The sequence below is a fragment of the Pygocentrus nattereri genome, chromosome 29 (genome assembly GCF_015220715.1).
Source record: "Pygocentrus nattereri isolate fPygNat1 chromosome 29, fPygNat1.pri, whole genome shotgun sequence".
Classification (NCBI taxonomy): domain Eukaryota; kingdom Metazoa; phylum Chordata; class Actinopteri; order Characiformes; family Serrasalmidae; genus Pygocentrus; species Pygocentrus nattereri.
In genome coordinates this window covers 16,109,695-16,132,698 of record NC_051239.1, presented here as the reverse complement: position 1 = coordinate 16,132,698, position 23,004 = coordinate 16,109,695, and the positions used below count along the sequence as shown (strand labels likewise).

The window sequence follows — 23,004 nt, the reverse complement described above, 5'->3', positions numbered from 1 at the left end:
ACTGGACAGCTGAAGATGCGAAAATATTGCCTGGTCTGATGGAACTCATTCTCTACTGCAACGTGTGAAGTCTAGAAGAATTTGGTTTAAACAGCATGGCTTCATGGACTTAACCTCCCTTGTGTCAACAGTTCAAGCTGGTGGTGGTGGTGGTTAAATGGTGTAGGGAATGGTTTATTGGCTCACACTGGGTCCCCTGATACCAGCTGAGCATCATTTGAATCCCACAGCCTGGGTATTCTTACTGACCATGTGCAGCCCTTTACGGCCACAATTCATGAACAGTATCTTTTAATGGCGTCACTTCCAGCATGATAATATGCCTTTTCACAAAGCACAAGTCATCTCAAACTGGTCCTATGAATAAATACAGTGTGCTTCAGTGGCATCCTCAGTCACCAGGTCTGAGACCAGTAGACCCTCAGAACAGACCCGGGAGGGCTCAAATACTTGGGAAAATCCAATACTGACGTAAACATTAGATAAATTAGTAGGCCTTGAATACGTACAAAAGACTAAATACATTGAATAAACTAAGAAATATTGTGAGGCCCCTCAATATTTCTATTATTATTGAGTCATGGGATTTTGTTAACTCATTGAAACATACACAAATTCAAGTTATTGAACAAATGTTAAGATTAAGAGACCCTTATTAGTCCCACAATTTCACCTCTGCATCTAACCCATCTGTGAAGTGGAACACCACATACACTCTAGTGAGTACACACACACACACACACACACACACACTAGGGGGCAGTGGGTAGCCCAATCCGCAGGACTCAGGGAGCAGTTGGGGGTTAGGTGTCTTGCTCAAGGACGCCTCAGTCATGTGCTATCGGCTCTGGTGATCGAACCGGTGACCATCCCCTAAACTCCAGCCCACGACTGCCCCAGTAATGTAATGTGCACTGTAAAAAATCATATCCATAAATGTATATATGCATATAAATAGTGAGTAAATCATATAAACTAAAGCCTGTATAGAAATAAAATGGCTTTTTGAATCCATATTTTTTCCTTCTCCAGGGTGTCAGTGACCTCGCTGTAACGACCGGTTGGATGCCGTGACTTGTACTGTCATGACACTTCATCACCAGGAGATGGCGCTGTCTCTGCACACTGCCCTGTCTCTGGCATCTCCACGTCACTCCCTGTAGCCGGTTAAGGGCAGCGTGTCCGCCATCCATATACACAAACGCCCATCGACTCATGGGAAGCGAGTTCTTTTCACCCTCCTCTCTGTGCTATTGCGCCTGTTTAAAACTACAACTCCCACAATTCTGCAGCCCCTCCTTGGAACTCCCAGCTGGTGGCTGTTTCTGCAGCTGACGGCTCCTCTCCGCTCATTCACGGCCCCGGAGCGGAGCGGAGCGCGGCGGAGAGCGTCTCTCAGTCATGGAGCAGCACTGAGAGAACATTAACACAGAGGAACAGTCTCGCTCCGCGGCCTCGAACTACCACCTGCTAACACAGCAAACATGTTTAGACACATAAGACTCTAACTCCACCGCTCGCGGGAAAAGCGCGGCTGTTCGCTGACTCCCCCATCCAGCGTGTGGCTCTTCCCACCCCTGCCGCCGTTCTCCCTCCGCGGAGCCGCCTGAGGCGCATCTCCATCAGCAAGGATGTCCACGGAGGAGCCGCTGCTGGCCGAGGCCGGAGCCGAGTGGCTTCGGACCGAGCTGGAGCGCATGTCGCGGGAGCTGAGCGAGACGACCCGGGAGAAGATCCAGGCAGCCGAGTACGGGCTGGCCGTGCTGGAGGAGAAGCAGGGGCTCAAGCAGCAGTACGACGAGCTGGAGGCCGAGTACGAGGCCGTGCGCCAGGAGCTGGAGCAGCTCCGAGAGGTAACGGCCGTTAACGGTTATTGGAGGCGCGTGACGTGACGGGCCGCTGTGGTTTAAATGTTAACGGTCAGAGTCTGAGCAATAGGGCGAGTATATTAGCGAAATATGTTAGGGTTTTAAAATTAGGCAGGTATTAGGATGTTTTTGGTAGCTAATTGGAATGTAGAGCAATATAAATGTAGTTAGAGCTGCTATAGGCGTGTGTGTGTATTTTGTATGTATACATATAACGTATTTATATGTATACACACGTTTGTGTGCTGTATGTATATTTTCAATACAGTTGCGGTTTAATTCGGAACATCACTGGACTGCGCAGCGCAGTGTCCTTTGTAGAAATACTAGGGTTTGCCTGCCTTCCAGCATCACAAGGTCAAATGCAGTGAAAGCTGAGAACCTGATCAAACGTTCTCGTTAAAAATCCCGTGTCGACTCATTACGGTTGCTGGTCATGATCCTGTTAATATTCACGAGGAGGCTTTGCTTTTTCTCAAGATCTTCTAAGCTGTGAGGCGTCTGCGTCCGCCGAGCTGGTGGCTGGAATGCTTGGACTCCCGCAGGGGTAGGAGCCTTCTCTGCTGCCCAGAGGTCTAGGAGGAGACTGCGTATTGTAGAAATCACTAAATGGAGCTTGAGTGTGGTTCATGGTTCAGCAGTGTCCAGTTTATGGCTGAAAACAGTTTGTGCCACTTCCGCTTTTCACTTTGTTTGCTTGACTAACCTGAAGCTCTGGTCTTGGTGCTCCACAAGCTGATGTGCACCGTCCAGTCTTTTGCTCATAGAGATCCATTGCTTGCACCGTGACAGAGAATTGTCTGGACATTCACCAAAAACACAGGACTAAAGGCGCAGATGCAGTCTCTTTCTGTGGTTATGCAGGCTGAATGCTGTCTTGGTAGCATGTGATTTTTGTGTCTTCGTGTCTAGGGGTTAAAAATTGGCGGGCTGAGTTTGAATTTTTTTTCCCTCCTGCGGAAAGTGTTCTTTTCCCGCCTGGAAAGGGTGACGAGCAAGTTGGACGAGTTACGACCTACACAGGCATGACGGGAATGCAGATGCTTCTCCCCTGAGCAAAGTTGCAGATAAACGACAGCCTGTACTCTTTCTGCGGGTGGGATTTTTCATCCTGTTGTCCTCACCGCTGGCAGAGGGTGACTGTCCTGTTTCCACACAGCTGTTTTGCCTCGTGATTCACATTAGAGGGAGTAGGCCGAAGAGTCAGGAGAGTGGGAAACCGCTGCTACAGCTGTTGAATGGACTGTAGGATGACCACGTCGGGGTGGACGACTGGCCAACCCTGCTTTATAAGCTCATTTTGCTGGTGGGTTGGTCGGCCAAAGAAAGAAGTTTATCCCAAAACAGCGTTTGCCCCACAAACCTCAAATGTAATCAAGCTGCCAAGACATGTTTGGTGTTTGATGTGATTCTGGGGCTACGTGCCTATTACAATTATCAAGCAGTGGACGCTCATCGCCACCAGGCTTGCTTATGCGGTTTCTGGCACTGTATGTGTTGTAGCGTCAGCGCAGGAGAAGAGCCAGAGGATGCCGTTTTTCTGGTTAAGGAAAATGCTCCTTTAGTGAACAAAGCAGAGAAGACCACTGCCTCACAGCACCAATAGCAGGGAAGGTCACCAACAAATTAGGGATGCCCAGTGAATCATATTGGTAGCAGCAGGTGTTCGCTTTCCAAACAAATTGCGGCATCGGACAGATGTTTAGATTTGACTGATATTTCAAACTAATATCTGATGTATTGATTGGACTTCAGAACATTCAGGCGATGTTGGGCTGCTGTAGAGAAAATATTTGTAAAATGTACATTAAAAGCTGTTATATTCATGTGGACTGCTAATCCAGGTGGATCTGGTCTAGATATTTTTGAATGTTATTTTTGAACACCAACTTTGGTATCATCAAATATTCCCTTGAGAAGTCTCAGATATTGGCCCACACTTCCCATATCGGTGCGTCTCTAATGAAAATAGACCAAAGTAGGAAGAAAATTTAGGCTTCACGTTGGCTGATGCTTCTCTTTTTAGCTTTGCAACGTACTTTTGTTCATTTGTATAGATTGCCCTCTGCCACACAGTGTCTGAAACCTTGTAAAGAAGTCTGTTTGAGATTAGAGACAGGCTTGAGTCATGTTAATTGGCGAGGGCTCAGCTTAAGGTGCTTGTTTTCCACATTAGCCATGTAGCGCCTGAAAGTTTAAACAAACTTCCCGATCGTGTGTTGGCCGATCGGCTGTGTTGGAGGTCCAGGGACGTTGTGCATGTTTGTTTTTTGACTGAATCCTCGCTGGCAAAAGCAAAGCTGGCCTTATCTGTTCAGTTGTGTGGTTTGCTTGCTTATTCTGCTTTTGTTTGTTTGCCTGACTAAATAGATTTTTCCTTGTTTTCAGATTTTGTCCGAAACCTTTTTTGTGTGGTCCACATCATGGTTTCTGTAAACAAAGTAAAGCAGAGCGTCAGCTGACCCACTCGGCCTGAATGTGGAGAGCGGGTGAAAAGTTTTGCAACAGAAAGTTGGGCTTATTATGAAGTGGTGAAACGAGAAAAGTCAGGAAATAGGGGGCCATTCAAATGTTAAAGCAATTTATTGCGGTCAAGTTCTATCTTTTGTTCTTTTTTTTTTCGGTGTTATTTTCCTCATCTTCACCCTTCTTCTGTTTCTCTCTGGGGTTTCTGCTGAAGCGATTTCCCATGCATTCCGCAGACTCTCCCCTAAAAAAATAGTAGGGGGAAAAAAGCCAGTAAATCTTTCACACTGAAAACAGGCTTGATGCAGCCAGGCAGGCGGTATGGCAGAGAGCAGGATGTGGCTATTGTGACCGTCTCAAAGAGTGTCTTCTTTTATTGAGAGAATGACCAACCCCCCCATTTCTTCACCGGATGCCTAGGAGTTCTTCCAGCCGGTGCGCAACTGGAAGTCATCCATGATGTGACCTATTTCTGTGTGTGTCCTTGAGCTTTTGGACTATTGCAGTTGCCTAGCCTCATGGTAATATGAGAGGTGCTTTGATAGGAATTGCAATGGGCAAACCTTTGCTACATAATTGAGTTAATGTAATGCAGTTGGTGTTGTGGTCCATTGTGAACGAGATTAAAACCCTATCTTTAACCTGAGAGACAAGCATCATAGAAGGCCTGCTAAGCTTTAAGCTAGCAGCTCAACTCCCAAGTATCTAGAAATGTAACTCTTGTTTATATTGAGTAATCTATTGTTTTTTTTTCCATGAGTGGCCAAAGTTGCTTTTTAAGATGATAAAAAAAGACTATAGAACAGTGCTTCACAGAACAGTATCTGGTAGATTACTCCATACCATCAATAGTCCATTGGTCTGTTGGTCCATTACCTTTCGCTGATTCGTTTAAAACGTTTGTGCTGTTAATATTCCATAGACAACTTTACTGTAAAGGGGATGAAACAAGAAACCTCTATCTTACACACACCTACCCAATAGTACACACAAACACATACACACATATATATGTATCACTCTCCTGTGACGTTACTCGGAGAAACAAGGTTTTCAACAGGGATGATAACTACCATGTGGCAAAAGAATACAAATATATGTGACCATCAATGTCGCTGTAAGAGAGAGAAGTTTTAAAATCATCATGTGAATTGCCAAAGAGTCATTGCTGATTGGTAGAGAAATAACTTGTTCATTTAGAGCAACTGTGGCGGTCGTGGCAGTGTAAAGCTGATTTGGCCCCATAATGATGCTCATTGTGACAGTGGACAGTGGGCATTAATGCATCACATGATATGGCACAGTCTCAGTCTCGCAGCCTGGTACTGACGCACACTGATATCTCAGCAGCCGGCAGTAAAGTGCAGGGCTGTAATGGGTCAAAGGGCTTATGACGAGGTTTCTGCCATGTCGTTTATTCAAAACCAAGTTAATTGCCAGTTCAGGGGTTTGTGAGGGGAAGACTCCCCTCAGCCTCTCTGTGTTCTCACTAAGGCATCAGGTAAGAGGAAGGAAGCCCTTTGAAACAGTTTCTTTCAGTGGAGCAATAATGTTTCTGAACATGACTGTGAGATACTTTCTAAAAATGCAGCAGCACAAATATATGGAGAAATGGCCTCGAAGTACTTTACATGATTGCGAATCTCTGAAACTCATAGAAGTTGGCTCATTAATGTGGCTCATATCGGCCGATATGCTGATGTTGCATGGATAATTCGTGGTTTTACAGTTATTACAATTATTGCATGAGTACATAATCGCCTGGTCGCAGTTATTCGAGCTGATCGGTTATCTTAGGTGACCAGTTACTTTCACAAGCGCAGAAAACATTTATCAAACCCGTCATGCACCTTATAAAAATGCAGAAGTTCTGTCTGCCTGGTACTGTAACACATTTAGAGTGCAGCAGGGCGTAAGGTTTGTTTGAGCTTGAGCTGTTTCTGTTGCAGAGCTCGGAGGCAAAATAGCTAATTATTCAGTTGATCCAATTTGGGCCACTTAGTTGAGAACTGAAAATCAGGTTTAATAATACGTAGCATGGCTCGTTATGTTCTAATACAATCAACGTTTTCAGCCCTACTCAGAGATGAGACCAGTACTATACCAGGTACCAATATGAGATATTAGCAGTGTAATTAATATAGGCCTGACATATAAAATACATTGTGACTTTAGGCTTAACCTTTGATGGACAGATATTATATGATGTGTTCTAGCCATATTGTAAGTAGACATTGAGTATCGCATATACAGAGCAACATATTTTGGAGCCCCGACAAAAGTGATGCTATGAGCAAAAATTTAAGGTGTGTATGTGCTGGCAGCTTTATGACGGGGTGTGTTATTGAAGAGTTAAACAGCTGTGAAGCGCAGCTGTGGCAGTGTTGACTCGGAGTACATAGCCAGCATTCGTCTCTTTTCTTCTTGTGATGGGTTTAAGAAAGGAATGCTTAGACTCTGATTTACATCATGGTCATCTATTGGACTGCCAGATGACCCCATTCCTGCACACACACCCTTGCCAAAAGCTGTGTGCTGGGTTTTAAGTAGTGCTTTAAACCCCAGATGTCCGTGGTGCCAGTGTGGCAAGAGGGAAACCGGGTCAGAATTTAGCAGCCATGATGGCATCACTTGCCCTGGTGTTCTCTCCACAGACCTGCCGTCATTAGTGTTAGAAACCCGTGTGCTCTCTTATGAGAAAACGCATGATCCCCTGTTGACTGCATCTCTTAAGGAAGCTCCAAAATGGCAGCACAGCTAGCAGTACGCCGATGGCGCTTACAGCACATGCTAAGAAACCTCCAGCAGGTTTTGGAGCCAGAATGGAGATATTGAGCCTGTTGCCTAGTAACAGATTCTGAGCCATGCAAAGCTTTTGCAGTCACCTGCTACTGCAAGACATACACAAGTAAAATCCCTGGAAGTCTTTGCCTTGAACACAGCCTAGTACATTCCCAGAGATTTGAACAAGGCTAAAACTGCGGCTATTGTTATGATTATTCTGTAAGTGCCAGATCACAGTTATTCATGCTTACCACAGTTATTTCCGTGGTTGTTAGCGTTCACATACCAGTTCTTAACCTTTGTACCAGTATGCCACAAACTGGCACAGATAATGCAATGTGCAGATAAGGTTATCTTGTTTAGCTGAATGGCTGAGTCAGGGGTGTTTAAGTCCTGTTTCAAGTGAAATTAAGAGTACAGCAGTCCCTTCCACAGTGTAGTCAGTTGCAGTATAAGGTAGTCCAATTCATTTCCAAGTCAAAGATATTAGAGAAAGGCAAGCAAACATGAATGGCTGGTTTCTTGGGGTTAGCTTTTATCCTAGCATTGAAAACTCTATTGAGTATTGAGTTTTATTGAGCATTAAGTTTGCCTGAATAGAGTCCAGGGTGTTTCCTGTCTCCCTGAGACCCAGGATGGTCCTGATACACAGCCATTTATGTGTAGTTTCCAACATGAGAATGAAAACTTCTTTTGGCTTCATATCCATTTTCTGCTTGTTCCTTCTTGCCCTGTCCAGCTGCTGTGTCCTCTGCACCAGGTCCCAGGGGTTGACCTTTCTAGGTGCTCGCTGCTTCTGTTTTCTGAGCTGCTGTTGGTTGGTTTTCCTCTGAAACCCACAGGCCAGTGCGGGTGCGAGCACATTCCACAGCAGTGTGTCTGCACAGAGGTCACAGTGTGACACCCAGAGGTCATGACCTTTTGTCTGCGCTGAGTCCTGACCTCAATTTAGGGGACAGATGGTGATTCACTGTGGGCTTTTGTATATGGGTGCGCATGCGCTTGTTTGTTTACTCACAAGAGCACACCTGGGTGGGACAGGGGGCCTCAAATATTAGTGTTGGTGTGTGTTGGTTGAACAGTGTCAGCACATAATGCATGTGTATTTGTACAGGTGAGCGCTATTATATACATGTTTATATGTTTAAACATGTTTAAAACAAAGTTTAGCTTTCCAGTAAGGCCTTGCATATGTGCTGTTGTTTTGTTTTTTAGGGGGTGGGGGGTGTTGTTTGGTGTGAAAACGGCCTGAAGCTGTCTCTGCTGCAAATAAATGTCCTAGATATTCTGATTACATTCCAATGCAAAAGCATTTTAATATTTTAACATCCTCTACACAGAATAAACTTAAATTTGATGTTTTTTCAGGAAATTTCTATTTTCAGGAAGTTTCTATTTTTTTGCAGAGTTTAACAGAGGTGGAAAAAATAACCCTAACCCAATCTTTTTTTTTAACTGTATGTTTATGTAAAATGGTATTACGTAATGAAAATATTGATATTGACAGCTTTATCGATAGTTTTGTACCAGTTTAAAGATTTTTCACAGTTGTCCCAGTCCTGCTTGTTCTATAACTGACCTATAACTGAATCTATTGACTGTTATTCAGTCAATCTGCTTACTGAACCTTTACACTTTCTGCTGCTTCCTTTCACTTGGCCCCTCACAGTACCACCACCGTTTGTCTGTGGAATAAGTTATGAATCTATATCGGCCCTTATGTGTCCTGTAAACGTCCAGTACTGCGGTCTGTTAATATGATCATGTGCCATTGATAAGTGTCAGAGGAAGATGTGCTTCAGTTTTTAAGTAAACATCACCTTACCTTTTTCCATAATCAGCATTGTTGATCGCCAGGTTGACCGCCATCGTCGCAGCCGTGATTGTGACCCTTGGCCGAAGTTTTGAATGGAAACATAGATTTGAAGTAAGTGTCTAGACTGATAGACGAAGGGGAGGTGAGAAAGCACAAGTGTTGATTGTGCCATATCACACTGCTTGTTGATTCTTTCAGAGGTTAGCTGGGAATGTCACATGGAAGTGCAGAAGACCATGAAGACGTCAACACACACTTAAACCCACTCCCCTCCCAACACAGTTGTCATGACAAAGACCCTCGTGGCATTATGTGGAGTGTGTGAAGAACACAGTGAAGGCATTCAGCCTCACACACACACACACACACACACGCGCACTCTCACTCCCACGGCTGCTACTGCGGCAGCTGCATACTAGCATTGTTCAGAACAATCCATTCCATAAACTACCCAAAGCACAATAAAGCTGGTGAAATGCTGTGACTTGCTTGTGGGCCCGTCTGTCACGTGAACAAACCTTCATTAGCGGCAACACTGGCCCAGTTAACTAACAGGTGGCTAATTGCACACTTAAGAGCAAATACAAGTTGTCTTGGCTTGCCTGCTCTGTGGTCCTTCACGCGATTCTAAACACTTTGACGGTGCGCTTCCAAGTGCCTCCTTGTATTTTGGGCCATGCTTTTTAGGTCTTAGCATAATCCTGGGGTTTTCTTCTGCCATGGGAAGCTTTTGGCAGTTCTGCCAAGGGCAACGTTGGCACCTGGTCCTAAATAGGCATCTGTTTTTTGTTTCTCAGAACAGCGCACCTCCTGGCCAGAGGCCTTTTCTGATTGGTCTACATTGCAGATGGGGCGGGGCTGTACGTGGGGTTATAAACCCATGATTGAGTTTAAGCTGAAGGTGAAGCCTCTTGTGTTTAGCATATGAAAAGAAGCGTTTGAGTGAAATCGAGGAGATAAGTGTTGATGATAGCCGACGTTGGACGTTCTTGAACGTTTTGAATTGCATAGCCAGGACAAAAAACCCAGCTGAATAAAATATAACTCTGCTGTTAGCATGGAGCGATGGAGCTTGAGGTTAAAATGAGTGTTTTTAAGTAGGGATGCGCGATGTTATCAGAACCATATCCGTGTTACAAAAAAAAGTTACGTGTCTTTGTATTGCTGCATTGTATCTGCCTTTTCACTTACTTCCTTAACAATGGCCCCGTGCTCACGTTAAAATGCGTTTAACAGTGTAATGCAATACACTTTCTTACTCGCAAATTCAAGCAAATTTGCTACATTTTACTGTACTGTCAAAACCTAGCATGGTTGTTCGACCATCGAATATCTTGTTAGTCTGCGTGTTTTCTCTGCCTTCCTGTGATGAAATGGAACAAATATCCGAGTAGTAATTTGTGGTCAAATACTGGCCCCTCAGACTGTTAAGAGTACATCACTAATCACTTTCCTGCATTGCTGGCAACAGTACATTTTTCAGAGAATGGTGTGAATTGGTTTGCCGTGTGTGTGTCTGCAATGCATGCATGCCATGAAATGTTCATATGTGTTCTTCTCAAAGGTTCTCTGCATGGACATTTAAACGGATGTGTGTTGTGTGCTGAAGTCCTTCAATGTGTGCGAGCGAATGAGTGTGACAGTGCTGCAATTAAGGGCTAATCTAGAGTAAATGGGTCTGAATGCAGCCGCTAATCCCCGCCCATACGGCCCAAAGAGGATGAATTGGCTGGCTTACCGAGACTAGCAGTGTAGCCAGGGAACGCCAGCTGTGTGTGTGTGTGTGTGTGTGTGTGAGTGAGCAAGCATGCTTTTGGGCCTTTCTTATATTTTGTCTGTGTTGAAGGCTTTCATATGCTTTAATGCTGCTAATGTGCTTTTATGTGCTTTAATGCTGCTTTACGACAGAGGACAGTACTAAGCTAGTATGTGTAAGGATGTAAGGATGCTTACATTCTGTGTGTATACCAAAATCCCAGTGGATTCTCTTTAAAAGCACAAAACAAAAAGGCCTAAAAACAGTATTTATTTCAAAGCAAATGTTGTAAAGTCACTAGGCATAACTTTTCTACAGCGTTTAGTCAAACCCTGTTCCACTACAGCCCAGACCATGATTTCTTCATTTATTCTTTGCTGAAATCATCCTTGACCCATGTTTAACCTATAGTCATATGCAAAGTTTCAACACCCTCAGTCATGTAACATGTTTTGTTGATTTGCTAAGTTAAAAACTAATTAAGAAATCCTCTACAGGGAACTAATTCAGTGTGCATTTTTCAGTTTTAGTTGCTAAGTGTAACACATTGGGAAAAATATAAAATGTGTCATAACTTTTCCACATTTTATGTTTTACTTTTCCTCCCAATATGTTGAATTCACCAAATAAACAGTAATTGAGCATTAAAATTTGCAGAAGGATGTTCTCTGTACAGGATGTGTTTACTTGACCAGGGGTGCCTAAACCTTTGCACATGACCGTATACTCTATTCAGAGATCCAAATACTTATCATGCCTTTTGTAACGTAGTTGCTGCAACTCGGACACACCCTGTTCAACCACTGAACATGTAAACACTTTCTCACGGTGTAGTCATCAGTGGGGTTAATATAGAGCAAAGTCAAACACAGGCCTACGGCTTTAACTAGACTGAGCGATTCGCTGCTAAGTGTAATTCAGCGCCCATGCTGAAACTGATGTCTTATAGGGGTGTCAAATCCATCTTAATGCATTGATATGAAGCTGGTGATTCAACTGCACCAAAATTTGGAGAGCAGGGATCAATTATAGCAGTATTCAACAAAGTATGCACTCATTTCTGGCCAAAATAAGGTTCTCTGACTATTGCAAAAGCGCAAATACAAAGAAAAAAAGAGTTAAGAATAATTTGTACTAAGATGAATTGAATTGACTCATGGACAAATTTGAGATTTCATGATATACTGAATCATTTCAAGTTGGAATCAAATTTGTATGGCTTACAATACCAGTTTGAAGTGGCACAATCCAGTTTTATGTCCTAAATGTCATTCAGATTTCATTTCACGGCTGTGTGGACACACAAATCTGATCATTTTAACTCAGATCTGAGTCACTTTCATGTACAGTCCTAGATTGGATACATATCTGATTCATGGCTGGACGATCTTAATGAGAATGTGCAGGTCAAAATTCATGTTTCCCCACCAATGCACATGCACCATCATTCAGTGTTACTGTGGCAGCAGTGCTTAACCCAATGTTAATGCTGGAAAATGGTCCAAAAACATTTTGACCATTTTTTGCATTTGTCTTACACTAATAGTGTAAGATTCACTAATATTGATTTGATTCACTTTACACCTACATGAATGTGAACCATTAAAACCAGCAAAAAACTCATAAGCAGACAGACCTGTAATATGAACGTTGCCTGTGACATAAGCATAGAGTAAATTTTGGCAAAAATATTTAACAAAACACAACATGCGTCAATGAGTTTAGTTGTTCTGAGGTTTGATAAGTTGAGAACAGTCGCAAAAACATCCAGTGATAGCATATTTAAAAGCATAAAAAAATTAATTCAAGAATTTTTATTCAGTGATTCAAAACATTCTGTACTGCACTGAATCCCATTTATCAGTAGGGCTGGGCGATATGGCACAAATCACCATATTTCACTATATGTCAGGATATTTATTTATTCTGACGTCTGATAAATTATAAGAAAATCAAATTGTGCTGTATGTTAACAGGTAACATACTGAGCTGCACTAAATCCAGTTAAACAAGCCTAATTATGGTCTCTTTGTAATGAAACATGCTGTCGGTCAGTGTTTTTAAGTGCTATCTGCAGTATAGCCAGAAAAGCACCTATTGTGAAGTAAAATATCACAGTAATACTAAACGCCAAGCTGCTCAGAGATTTACACTCTTATTGCCTGAGTTTTCATATGGATCCATTCAAAGTGTTTGTTTGGCTGAATTATCTGGGCTTGCCCCCTGACTGACTAACCTGATGTGTAGAATAAACCCTAACCCATCCCCCCAATTCCTGGGAGCTTTGGAGGTGTGGGTGGGGTTGTGGGAGGGTGAGGCATTAAACACTCTTCTGCTGGATTCAGATGAACATGTAAAGACCAGCAGGCACGGGTGTGTCCACTGAACACACGCGTATTACCATCTCAGTTAGTGCTGATCATATCCCACGAGCAAATACATGGGTAGTTCAGTTCATGTGTGTGAGAGAAGTGTTAAGATGTGGCTAAAGTGTGTCATATGTTTGAGTTCACCTGGGGCGGCTCGTTAAGCTGCTTTATGTTGCCTGCCTCTTATTGTAGGTGACATTATGTGTGATTAAGTCACAGTGGTGCAGCAGGCAGGCAGTCCTGCTCTGATTCTCCTGCATTATTCACCCACCGAAGTCACGTCACCTTAGAGAAACCCTTTATTGAGGCTTTCCCTGCCTGAATCATTGAACTCTACTGAACTCGGTCCAGTCAGCACAAACCCTTGTGTTAGGATGGAATTGAACTGTTTTAGCTCTTTAAATATCCACGTTTTTACACAAATATATTTGAATATTCCTGCAAGATTACAGTATTATATTGCTAGGAGTATCAAAACGTTATATTGGGTCACAATAATGTTTGTGGACCATTTTCCAACCTCTCTTTGTCCTTTAGAATTAAACATGCTATTTTTCTTGTTGGGCTTTAAAGATTGATGTATGTAAATAGGATATGTTCTGATTGGCTGCCCTGAATTGTGCATCATTCAAAAGGCAGTCCAGGCTCCAGTACTCTTTATAGCTTCAGTGTGAATGGGCGGGGCTGAACTAGGCAGAACAGGTGGGTGAATGTAAACGCTCTGGTTTTTGTGATGTCCCAGAAACGATGAATTCAAAACAGGCTGTTTTTGGTGCTGAGTTTCCATAGTTGCACTGCACGGACTGGGGAGTAACAGGTATTTAAAAACTTTGGCAATGTTTATATGTTATGTCGAATTTGTTTTTCACATTTACAGCATTTATTTATTTCCATCATAGTTTACCAGCATAAAGTTTATCCACTTCAAGCACACATACAAACTTTTTGGGTATGTGCCATGTCCTTCAAGTATTTGCTGTCGGTTGAAATGTAGCTTGTAATTTGGAGTTGCGCGCTTAGTCTTTGTGTGGCAGAGTCCCCTGTGGGTTCTATGTAAGACGCTCGGTCGAAAATGTATATAGATATTAGATAAAACACAATATCAAACTATACATTCCCTAATCAATTACCCAAATAAGTGAACCAATTTTAAGGTGAGTTCTGACATCTCTGTATTTGAACAAATCAGTCTTCCTAAATTTTATATATGGGCCACGTATACTACACAGTATGAATATGCTATATGAAGTACATGCTTTTAGTAAGCAGTTTCTAATTGTATGCAAGCAAAAATGTGTCCTAAACCATTTCTGACTTAGTTGGCACCAAGTAACTAGGCTTTTTTTGGCGTCTTGGACCAAAACATTACAAAAGGTCAATACTGTTTGAAGTGTTGAGTGCACCGAGTCGTAATGCAGTTAGTTGTATCAACTAAGCTAAAATGTCATGGAAATGTAAACGTCCATTCAAACTTATCATTTACTGGTTATATGTCTTCTGCCATATTAAATGAACTCCAGAGTCTACTGGATCTCAGTATGCAGAGGGATGGAGGGTTGGTAATCGGGTTAGCTGAGCGAGGGAGTGCGTCTAAAAGTAGAGGCTGACCTCATCGTTTAGCAGAGAGCAGAAAGCCGTATGTCACCAGTCAGAGTTCAGATGGTCTGACCGCGCAAGCATCCAACTATCTCAGCCTCCACAAGCAGCTGTACACAAAGCCTCCTGTGAGTGTGGTGTACACCCTCGGGGATAGCCGCTCACTCCCCTTATTGCTCTTGTTCTCTTCTGCTTTCACTTTTCACTGTACGGTGCTGTTTGTTATCTGGGAGATTACTGCAGCGTTTCAGGAAATTACCTGACGAGACCAAATTTGTCAGCACGTTTCACTGTCGGCTGTTATTCTGCCTGTTTCAGGGAATATTTAGCCAAAAAATCGAATTCCCGTAATAATTCCTTTACCCCAGATTTAGTTGATCCATCAAGACCTGCTTACAGTCTTAGCTTTGCCTCTTTTGTTTGCACCATGGCAGTGAAACTAATGTATCTAATGAGTGTTAGTAGTAGTAGTAGTAGTAGTAGTAGTAGTAGTAGTAGTAGTAGTAGTAGTAGTAGTAGTAGTAGTAGTAGTAGTAGTAACAACTTGAAGGCAGAATTCTTTTCCCATTCGTATAGAGATCAGTTTGTCTTACGGGTTTCGCAAGCTGGCAGAATGCCTGAAGAGAAGAGAGGGCCATTTGACAGTCATGTTAAATAACCCAACACAGCCCACTGTTTTTGCATAATGTGTAGGGGCAGTTTATCTTTTTCCAGAACATGGCAATCAAACCGATGCCAAGCATTTCTCAGCAAACTTGCAAGGATATCTTGCTTAAAAACTGCTCTTGAATAGCCTTTGAAGATGTTACCCAGATGCTGTCGATTTGAGGAGGTGTAAGGCCCGTATTTGCTCTCCGCTAAAGAAAACGTGATTCTGCTGGTCACAACATCCGTTTTTCTTTCTGAATGCGGTGTTAATGGCCGATATATCAGCTTGCGGTGATTTGTGTGGTTTATCGCGGATGCTAATTAGATTCTAGAGAAACAGGACTTCAGTTTAAACAATCAGTTTAAAACTCAAAGCCAGTTTGCTTCTTTTCTTTGCTCTTCATCATATGCTGTACTAAGTCATTGTGCCAGAGGGCTGGTGTTCTATGCAAATCTATGTAAAGCAGTAAGTGTTAGCATTGGTGTTATCTCGGTAATGGAAGCTGATGGAGAACAGGGCTCAAGTTGGTGCTGCTCTGCTCTCTCTCAGATGACCTTACATAAACAGATCACATCGAGCACTAGTGTACGTTTGCACAGACGTTAAGCATGTATGTGTTTTCCGTAGTGCCTGTGCCAGTGCAGTTCCTTTTAATAGAGTCTCGAGCTAAGCCTCAGACAGGTGCACCTACTTACCCACAAGCCCTCAGCGACACAAACAGTTGCGGTTGCGATGACGAACACCGTTCAGCACACTGACTGACCTCGTCCAGCATCTATCTCAAGAGCCTGCCTCCTCTCTGCCAGAGCCTCTCCCCCTTCTCTTCCCTCCATTGAATGCCTGCTTCCTGTTTACTTCGGCAAGGCCCTCTGGGTATGTGGAGCATCCGGGTAAAGGTTGAAGTAGCAGTTCTGAGCGCAGTGGACCAGGAAATGTTAGGGTTGATTTAAGATGAGAGATTCTGTCTGAAAGCATGTTTGTTGTGTATGTACGTGCCTGTGGATTAAAAGGAAATGAGTATCTAACGGGATTTCTTTACTGCTTGGTTTGTTTGTTGGTAGGAAAGTCCATCAAATTTAAGACCTTACTTCAGTGTTACTTTACTGTTTTACAGGAAACAGTAAAGTTGACCTTAAATAACCCATTCTTATTTCGGCTTATGACAGGTGCCTTGTCCCCCTGATGCACTGAAAGGTCATTACTAGTGGACTACAATGACCAGTCATCCATCAGTCACACGCTCCTCGCTGAGAGAGAGAGAGAGCGCATGAGAGAGAGAGAGAGAGAGAGAGAGAGCGCATGAGAGAGAGAGAGAGAGAGAGAGAGCGCATGAGAGAGAGAGAGAGAGAGAGAGAGCGCATGAGAGAGAGAGAGAGAGAGAGAGAGCGCATGAGAGAGAGAGAGAGAGCGCATGAGAGAGAGAGAGAGAGCGCATGAGAGAGAGAGAGAGAGCGCATGAGAGAGAGAGAGAGAGCGCATGAGAGAGAGAGAGAGAGCGCATGAGAGAGAGAGAGCGCATGAGAGAGAGAGAGAGCGCATGAGAGAGAGAGAGAGCGCATGAGAGAGAGAGAGAGAGCGCATGAGAGAGAGAGAGAGAGAGCGCGCATGAGAGAGAGTGAGCGCATGAGAGAGAGAGAGAGCGCGCATGAGAGAGAGAGAGAGCGCGCATGAGAGAGAGAGTGAGCGCATGAGAGAGAGAGAGAGTGAGCGCATGAGAGAGAGAGAGAGTGAGCGCATGAGAGAGAGAGAGAGTGAGCGCATGAGAGAGAGAGAGAGTGAGCGCATGAGAGAGAGAGAGAGTGAGCGCATGAGAGAGAGAGAGAGTGAGCGCATGAGAGAGAGAGAGAGTGCGCGCATGAGAGAGAGAGAGAGCGCGCGCATGAGAGAGAGAGAGAGCGCGCGCATGAGAGAGAGAGAGAGCGCGCGCATGAGAGAGAGAGAGAGCGCGCGCATGAGAGAGAGAGAGAGCGCGCGCATGAGAGAGAGAGAGAGCGCGCGCATGAGAGAGAGAGAGAGCGCGCGCATGAGAGAGAGAGAGCGCGCGCGCATGAGAGAGAGAGAGAGAGAGAGAGCGCGCGCATGAGAGAGAGAGAGAGAGAGAGCGCGCGCATGAGAGAGAGAGAGAGAGAGAGCGCGCGCATGAGAGAGAGAGAGAGAGAGAGCGCGCGCGAGAGAGAGAGAGAGAGAGAGAGCGCGCATGAGAGAGCGCGCATGAGAGAGCGCGCATGAGAGAGAGAGAGAGCGAGCGCATGAGAGAGAGAGAGAGCGATTTGGTTGCAAGAATGCTGCAGTAAAGTGGCACTCATTGCCCAAGATAAGAGGTGCTTCTGTGGAAGAATTAGAGAGAGAGAGCTGGAGTGTGTGGCAGGGACAGACATACAGTTAATTGAGGTTTTTCTTTGTTTTGTTTTTGGCTCTACACCCTCATCCACACCCACTTTAGGGTGCCATTCTAGCCTGAGGGGGTGTGGACCCACCCAAACCCACACCTCTTGGTATATGTAGGGCAATGAGCCAGTAACAGCAGAGCAAGGTGCATTTATTTCATCATCCACATCAGCTTCTTCATACAAGAGAAGAGCCTCCTGAGAGTGGAGAAGTCCCTCATGCCTTTTCTGAGGGAAGCCTCGTTTGTTAAAAACAAGTACAGTTCCCCTGTTGACAACAGATGTGAAAAAGTGGAGCACATGTCATTTCTCAAGCTGAAATGGCCAAATATGACCATACATCTGAGATGCGTGTGCTTTGCTCACATGTTTAGTACAGTTAAATGTCACATGCTCTGTCACTTTTCAGCTCACAGTTTTCCTTCCTCATTTCTTTGCGTTAAAATGCTTTTCTCTCCATGTTTTCGGTTCATGCATGCTACAAGCTAAACGAATGGAAGCAAGCAGTTAGGGTGGGCATATGAGAGCATGAAGTCGAGTGACTGGGATTTGAGTGGGGCATAGAATCTGATCCCTCGACTCGTGCATAAAGATAAGGCACCTCTCAGTTCAGCAGTTTGACCCTCATCACATGGCTGAAATCCAGACAGTCCAGAGATGTTGAGGTGGGTCATGGTCCATTTGATGAGGGCTGAAATCCCACTTCACTATTACCTACCAAACCTCTGAGAATATCGCTGTAGACTTGACATGGATGATTTTTGCCTGCTACTACGTTTATCATCAGACTGGATGAGTGGAAACACATGACATGTTTCCATCACCATTTTTGCATTTCTCCTTTATTGATAAATCAGCTTTTCCTCCTCATCCTAGTGGAAAAATAGCTTTTTTGCAATATGTATTTTTTTTTTCTTCAAATTTTTGGCTTTTCCATCCAAGTGTTAAGTGCATTTTCAACATTTTATAACATATGTGAATGGAAACCCAGATATGTTGATGACTGTGCTTTACACTGAGAGGTTATTCTTTATTTTACTCACTCCTAATTTAGCACGCCTCATTCGGTTCATCAAGCCTTCTGAATTGGAGAATCAGTTGGATCTGATTAGTGCTGCGATAAAGCTCTGTGGGAGAATCATCAGGAGCTAATGAGGAATCAGTTCTGTACGCATTTAGTGAAACTCTTTTATTCTTCTCTTAAAAAAAACAAAAAAAATTTTCATAGTTCTTTTCGCAAAGTTAGTGCTGCTTATGAACTTTTGGCCGTGTGTGTGTGTGTGTGTGTGTGTGTGTGCGTGCGTGCACGCACGTGCGCATGTGTGCGTGTATACATTTCAGTGCTCCTGATTCTCCACTGCTTCAGCTTTTGTCTGTGAGTTGCACGTGAGATAGTCAAGGGGTGGGGGGGTTAGGAGGCCACAGAATCGATAACAACAGAAGGAAGGGGTCTACAGAGTATGTGTGCATGGGTCCACGAGGGGGAGGGGTTGGATGTTTGCCAGGCGCTTAGTGGTCCTTGAGAATTGGCGAAAGAGTGTATATGTGTGTGTGCGGGTAGATGCCAGTGTTCCTGTGGGAACCAGCTGGTTCTTTTTGGGCGTTCACTTAAAGGAACAGTGAAACACCAGCTTAAATAGCCATAATTTAAAAGGGAGGTACAGCCTTATAAATGGATGGTGTGTGTGTGTGTGCCTGTAAGGAGATGTCCCTGTTTCCCATTTTTACTCGCAAAACTTTTAATTTAGCCTTGATGAGCATTTGCATAGTTGAGTATCTATAGAATGTCCAGAATAAGCACCGTAACACCCCAGCACATCCTAAGAAACCATTGTAGCACTAGGGCTGTCCCAGTCTTAAGACCAAAAAAGCATGAAGCCTGAAGTCGACTAATCGTGTGTCCTGCCCTCCCTTAAAGGGCTTAATCACAAACAACATAGTATTGAAGAACATTTGACATTGTTTATTAAGTGCTCTATCATATTCTTAATTGTACATTAAGTACCATTTGTACAGTTTACATTCTTTTCAAATCATCTTCACATATGCAGTATAATTAATCGTCTATCTGCATGATCTGAACTTCCATTGGCAGAAAGCTCTTCTAACTAGTGAATTCAGCTACTTTAACGTGCACCTATTGCTGATGCAGGCGTTGCCCACAGCTTCTAATCTCCATAGAAATGCATTGCCAGCGGAGCAGCCCCACATGAGCCTAAGGTTGCCATGCCAAGTGTTGGCAGAAAGGGTATAAAGGCCCCCAGCTTTGGGCTGTGAAGCAGAGGAGCAGGGGTGACGGAGCTCCATCTAACTTTAGAATGAGTTGGAGCAGCGTTTGTGATTCAGAACTAATCATCCAACATCAGTACCTGAAATCACTAACACTCTTGAGTGCAGTCTTAACAAATCTTAACATAAATGTTCCAACGTCTAATGGAAGGTTTCTCAGCCACTGGGCTGCTGAGCACCTTTTGGTGGTCCTCAGGCCAGGACTTGTAGGGGGGGGCAGTGGTCCATAGTGGGCTGGTGATGGCATATTGTCATAAAAATAAGAGAAAAAAAAATTGATTTAACAGTTTAAAAAAAAAAAATTAATTGCCCCTTTCCTCTAGAGACAAAATGTACATCACTGCAGTAAGGACAGCCTTGGGGACGCGTCATTGTGAGAAGAAAATAGATTAAATAATACAAATTCCTTGGAGTTAATAAAAATTTTAATGCTACACACAAAAAAGCTTAAAAACCTTAACATCTTCCAGCTTTAGGGTGGAGCAGTTGGTGTATGAAGGTGGTATGTAATTCAGTGATTGTTACCCACCCCCATTCCTCCTCCTTTTATACCCCCTCCCACACACCCTATTAATAACCTGCTGTCACCAGCTGATTGAATGTGCCTTACAGGGCTCTGATCTGATTAATTGTGTCTGACGTTAGATTAACGAGACCCTGTTTAGTGAAGGATGCCCCATTCATCTTACATTAAATCCATAAGCAAGGGTGGTATTATGTTTGACTGACGGCTGAGATGTTGACCTTTGTGCTGTGATATCTCTCTCAAACATACACACTCGGTAGGAATACGCGACTGTATCAGACTCGTATTGATATCAGCAGATACTGGAATAGCAGAAAGTTCAGGTGATGCTGGGCTACCGTACTTAAATATCAGCATTTTATTCATTGTACTGCATTTGTAACAGAAAAGAAATATCATATTTCTTTATAATGCTAATGCAGGTAGTTCCAGTTTCTACATTTTATACCTTTAATATATCAGCATCAGCGGATATTTACGGGAAAAACATCAACCCACAGTTCTAAAATCACTGTTTTACTGTCACACACACACCAAACTTTTCTTTTGCTGAATATCAAAACTATTAGCAATGATTTTCTCCACAAAAACGCTCCGGAGAAATCAAAAACAAGCCTGAGCTCAACATGCTTTTCAGAAAATGTGAAAGCTGTTTTTGAATGGATCTGTGTGGTCCCAAGTTTGTTTGCTTTTCACGAATGCAATGCATCAAGGCAAGGGGTTAGAGCCAAGTCTGCTAGAGTCAGAGCTTCCCCTTTCTGGTGGTCTGCTAAAGATATAATAAAAAGGCCCAAAGAGAAGCGAAAGGTTCCTAATGCCAAAACATTGTTCTTGGTTTTAATATCTGATTTATCACATTCTACTTTTTTTGGCAATTACAGAGAAATGAAAAACACATGAGACTAACTGGACCATAGCTTTGCTGCTGCGTCCTCACCAACAGCAGCTGATTTAAAAAAAAAAAAAAAGAAGCTATTTAAAGCACTAAACTGCTGAACTGGGGGCATGATTGGATTGGCTGATAGTGGCATTTAACATTTTAACATGCGTTATTTATTTCTGCATTGACCAATACTTCATTTCTAGTTCTGACTTACTCTGAGCCAGCTAAGTACACACACTCTGAATTTGAACGCTGTGCTAATATTTTGCCAGCAACGCCAGCTATTTGGAAGCATTTGACTGTTTGTGGCCAGTCCATCAAGACTGCAATGTGTAATTTCTGCAATGAAGAAAAAGCATATACTGCTATTGATGTTTGCTATGTTGATTGTTCCTACTTTGGCTCATAGTTTGGTCTAAATGGTTTGTCTGATGGTATTACTCCAAAAGAATCTGGACACCTCCTCTAACAGTTATATTTAGCTACTTTATGGTGCACCCGTTACTGACACATTCAGTTGTAAACAAAGCTTATAATCTCCATAGTGAAGCATTGCTTAGAATGGGACTCTCTGGATCAGCTGCACATGAACCTAAGCTCACCATACCCAATGTCTATAAAGCCCCCAGCATTGGGGGATTGAGCCGTATAACTCTCTGGCATGCTGGAGATTCATCCAACACCTTTGGGAAGAGCTGAAGTGATGTTTGTGACCTAATTATCCAACATCAGTACTTGTGGCATCACTGTGGCTGAATACAATCAAATCCTCATAGCAGTGTTCCAGCATCTAGTGTAAAGCCTTTCATGGGGACTAGAGTCTGTTACTGTTTAAAGTGGGGACAAACGCACTATTGATATCCTTAATTTCAGAAGAAATGTTGATGAGCAGGTGTCTACAAACTTCTGGACATTTAGGTCTTCGCATAAGCCTGCGTGTTTCATATCTCTTTATCTAGACTGCAATTTGTGAGCTTCAGGAAGGGGTAAGTCCAGAGACAAACTTCTCAGTATTTTGTTCCAACTACCCCTTAATTAGAGAAACCAGGTGTTTGGAACAGGTATTTTGACCTAAACTACCCCACCATGAAAAATCATTACCAGTACAGCACTGAACTGTAATATGAGAAGCCGTCTGTTGGTCCAGATCAGCTGTTCTGTCTCCATTCGGTAGTTCTAGTCTGAATAATTCAGTCAGTTTTGCTATCAAACTTGGAGTGTTATCTCACTTTATCAACAAATCAGTGTCCTGTGTGTGTTGTCGTCGATTTAAAATTCAAGCACCTTTTTATGAAAGATGTCACTCTAATTATCTAAAATGATCAGTTCCCTCTCGGCCTTTGAGAAGCAGCTGCCTTCCTGAGTGGAACAGCCACAACAGGAAGTGGATCAGCTGGATAAGTCATCTGCGTGGGCCAGGCCTGATGTCATGGGAAAGTCACGCTGAAGAAAGGCAGAACGGATAAGAGAATAGACTGAAAAACAGAAATTGAGGGTTCATGTTAGTCAGTCTAAGAGTTTTGCATAGTGGAAAGGAAACGTGGCCGAAAAATGGGAGTGTGGAAGTGTTTCTGAGAGGAAGATGAGTAACTAGCTGTGAAAATGCAGTCTGACA

The 23,004-nt window shown here is 43.4% G+C and overlaps 1 protein-coding gene across 2 annotated transcripts in view; it reads left to right on the top strand.

The window, feature by feature from the left end:
• Nucleotides 1–1,336: 1,336 nt before the first annotated feature.
• Nucleotides 1,337–23,004, top strand: part of zgc:171572 (protein bicaudal D homolog 2) — a 72,468-nt gene continuing 50,800 nt past the window's right edge. For both annotated transcript variants that reach the window (XM_017722354.2, XM_017722353.2), the window contains exon 1: nucleotides 1,337–1,853. In XM_017722354.2, the coding sequence (XP_017577843.1) occupies nucleotides 1,632–1,853 (222 nt within the window). In that variant the 5' untranslated portion in view covers nucleotides 1,337–1,631. The remainder of the gene's footprint in view (nucleotides 1,854–23,004) is intronic.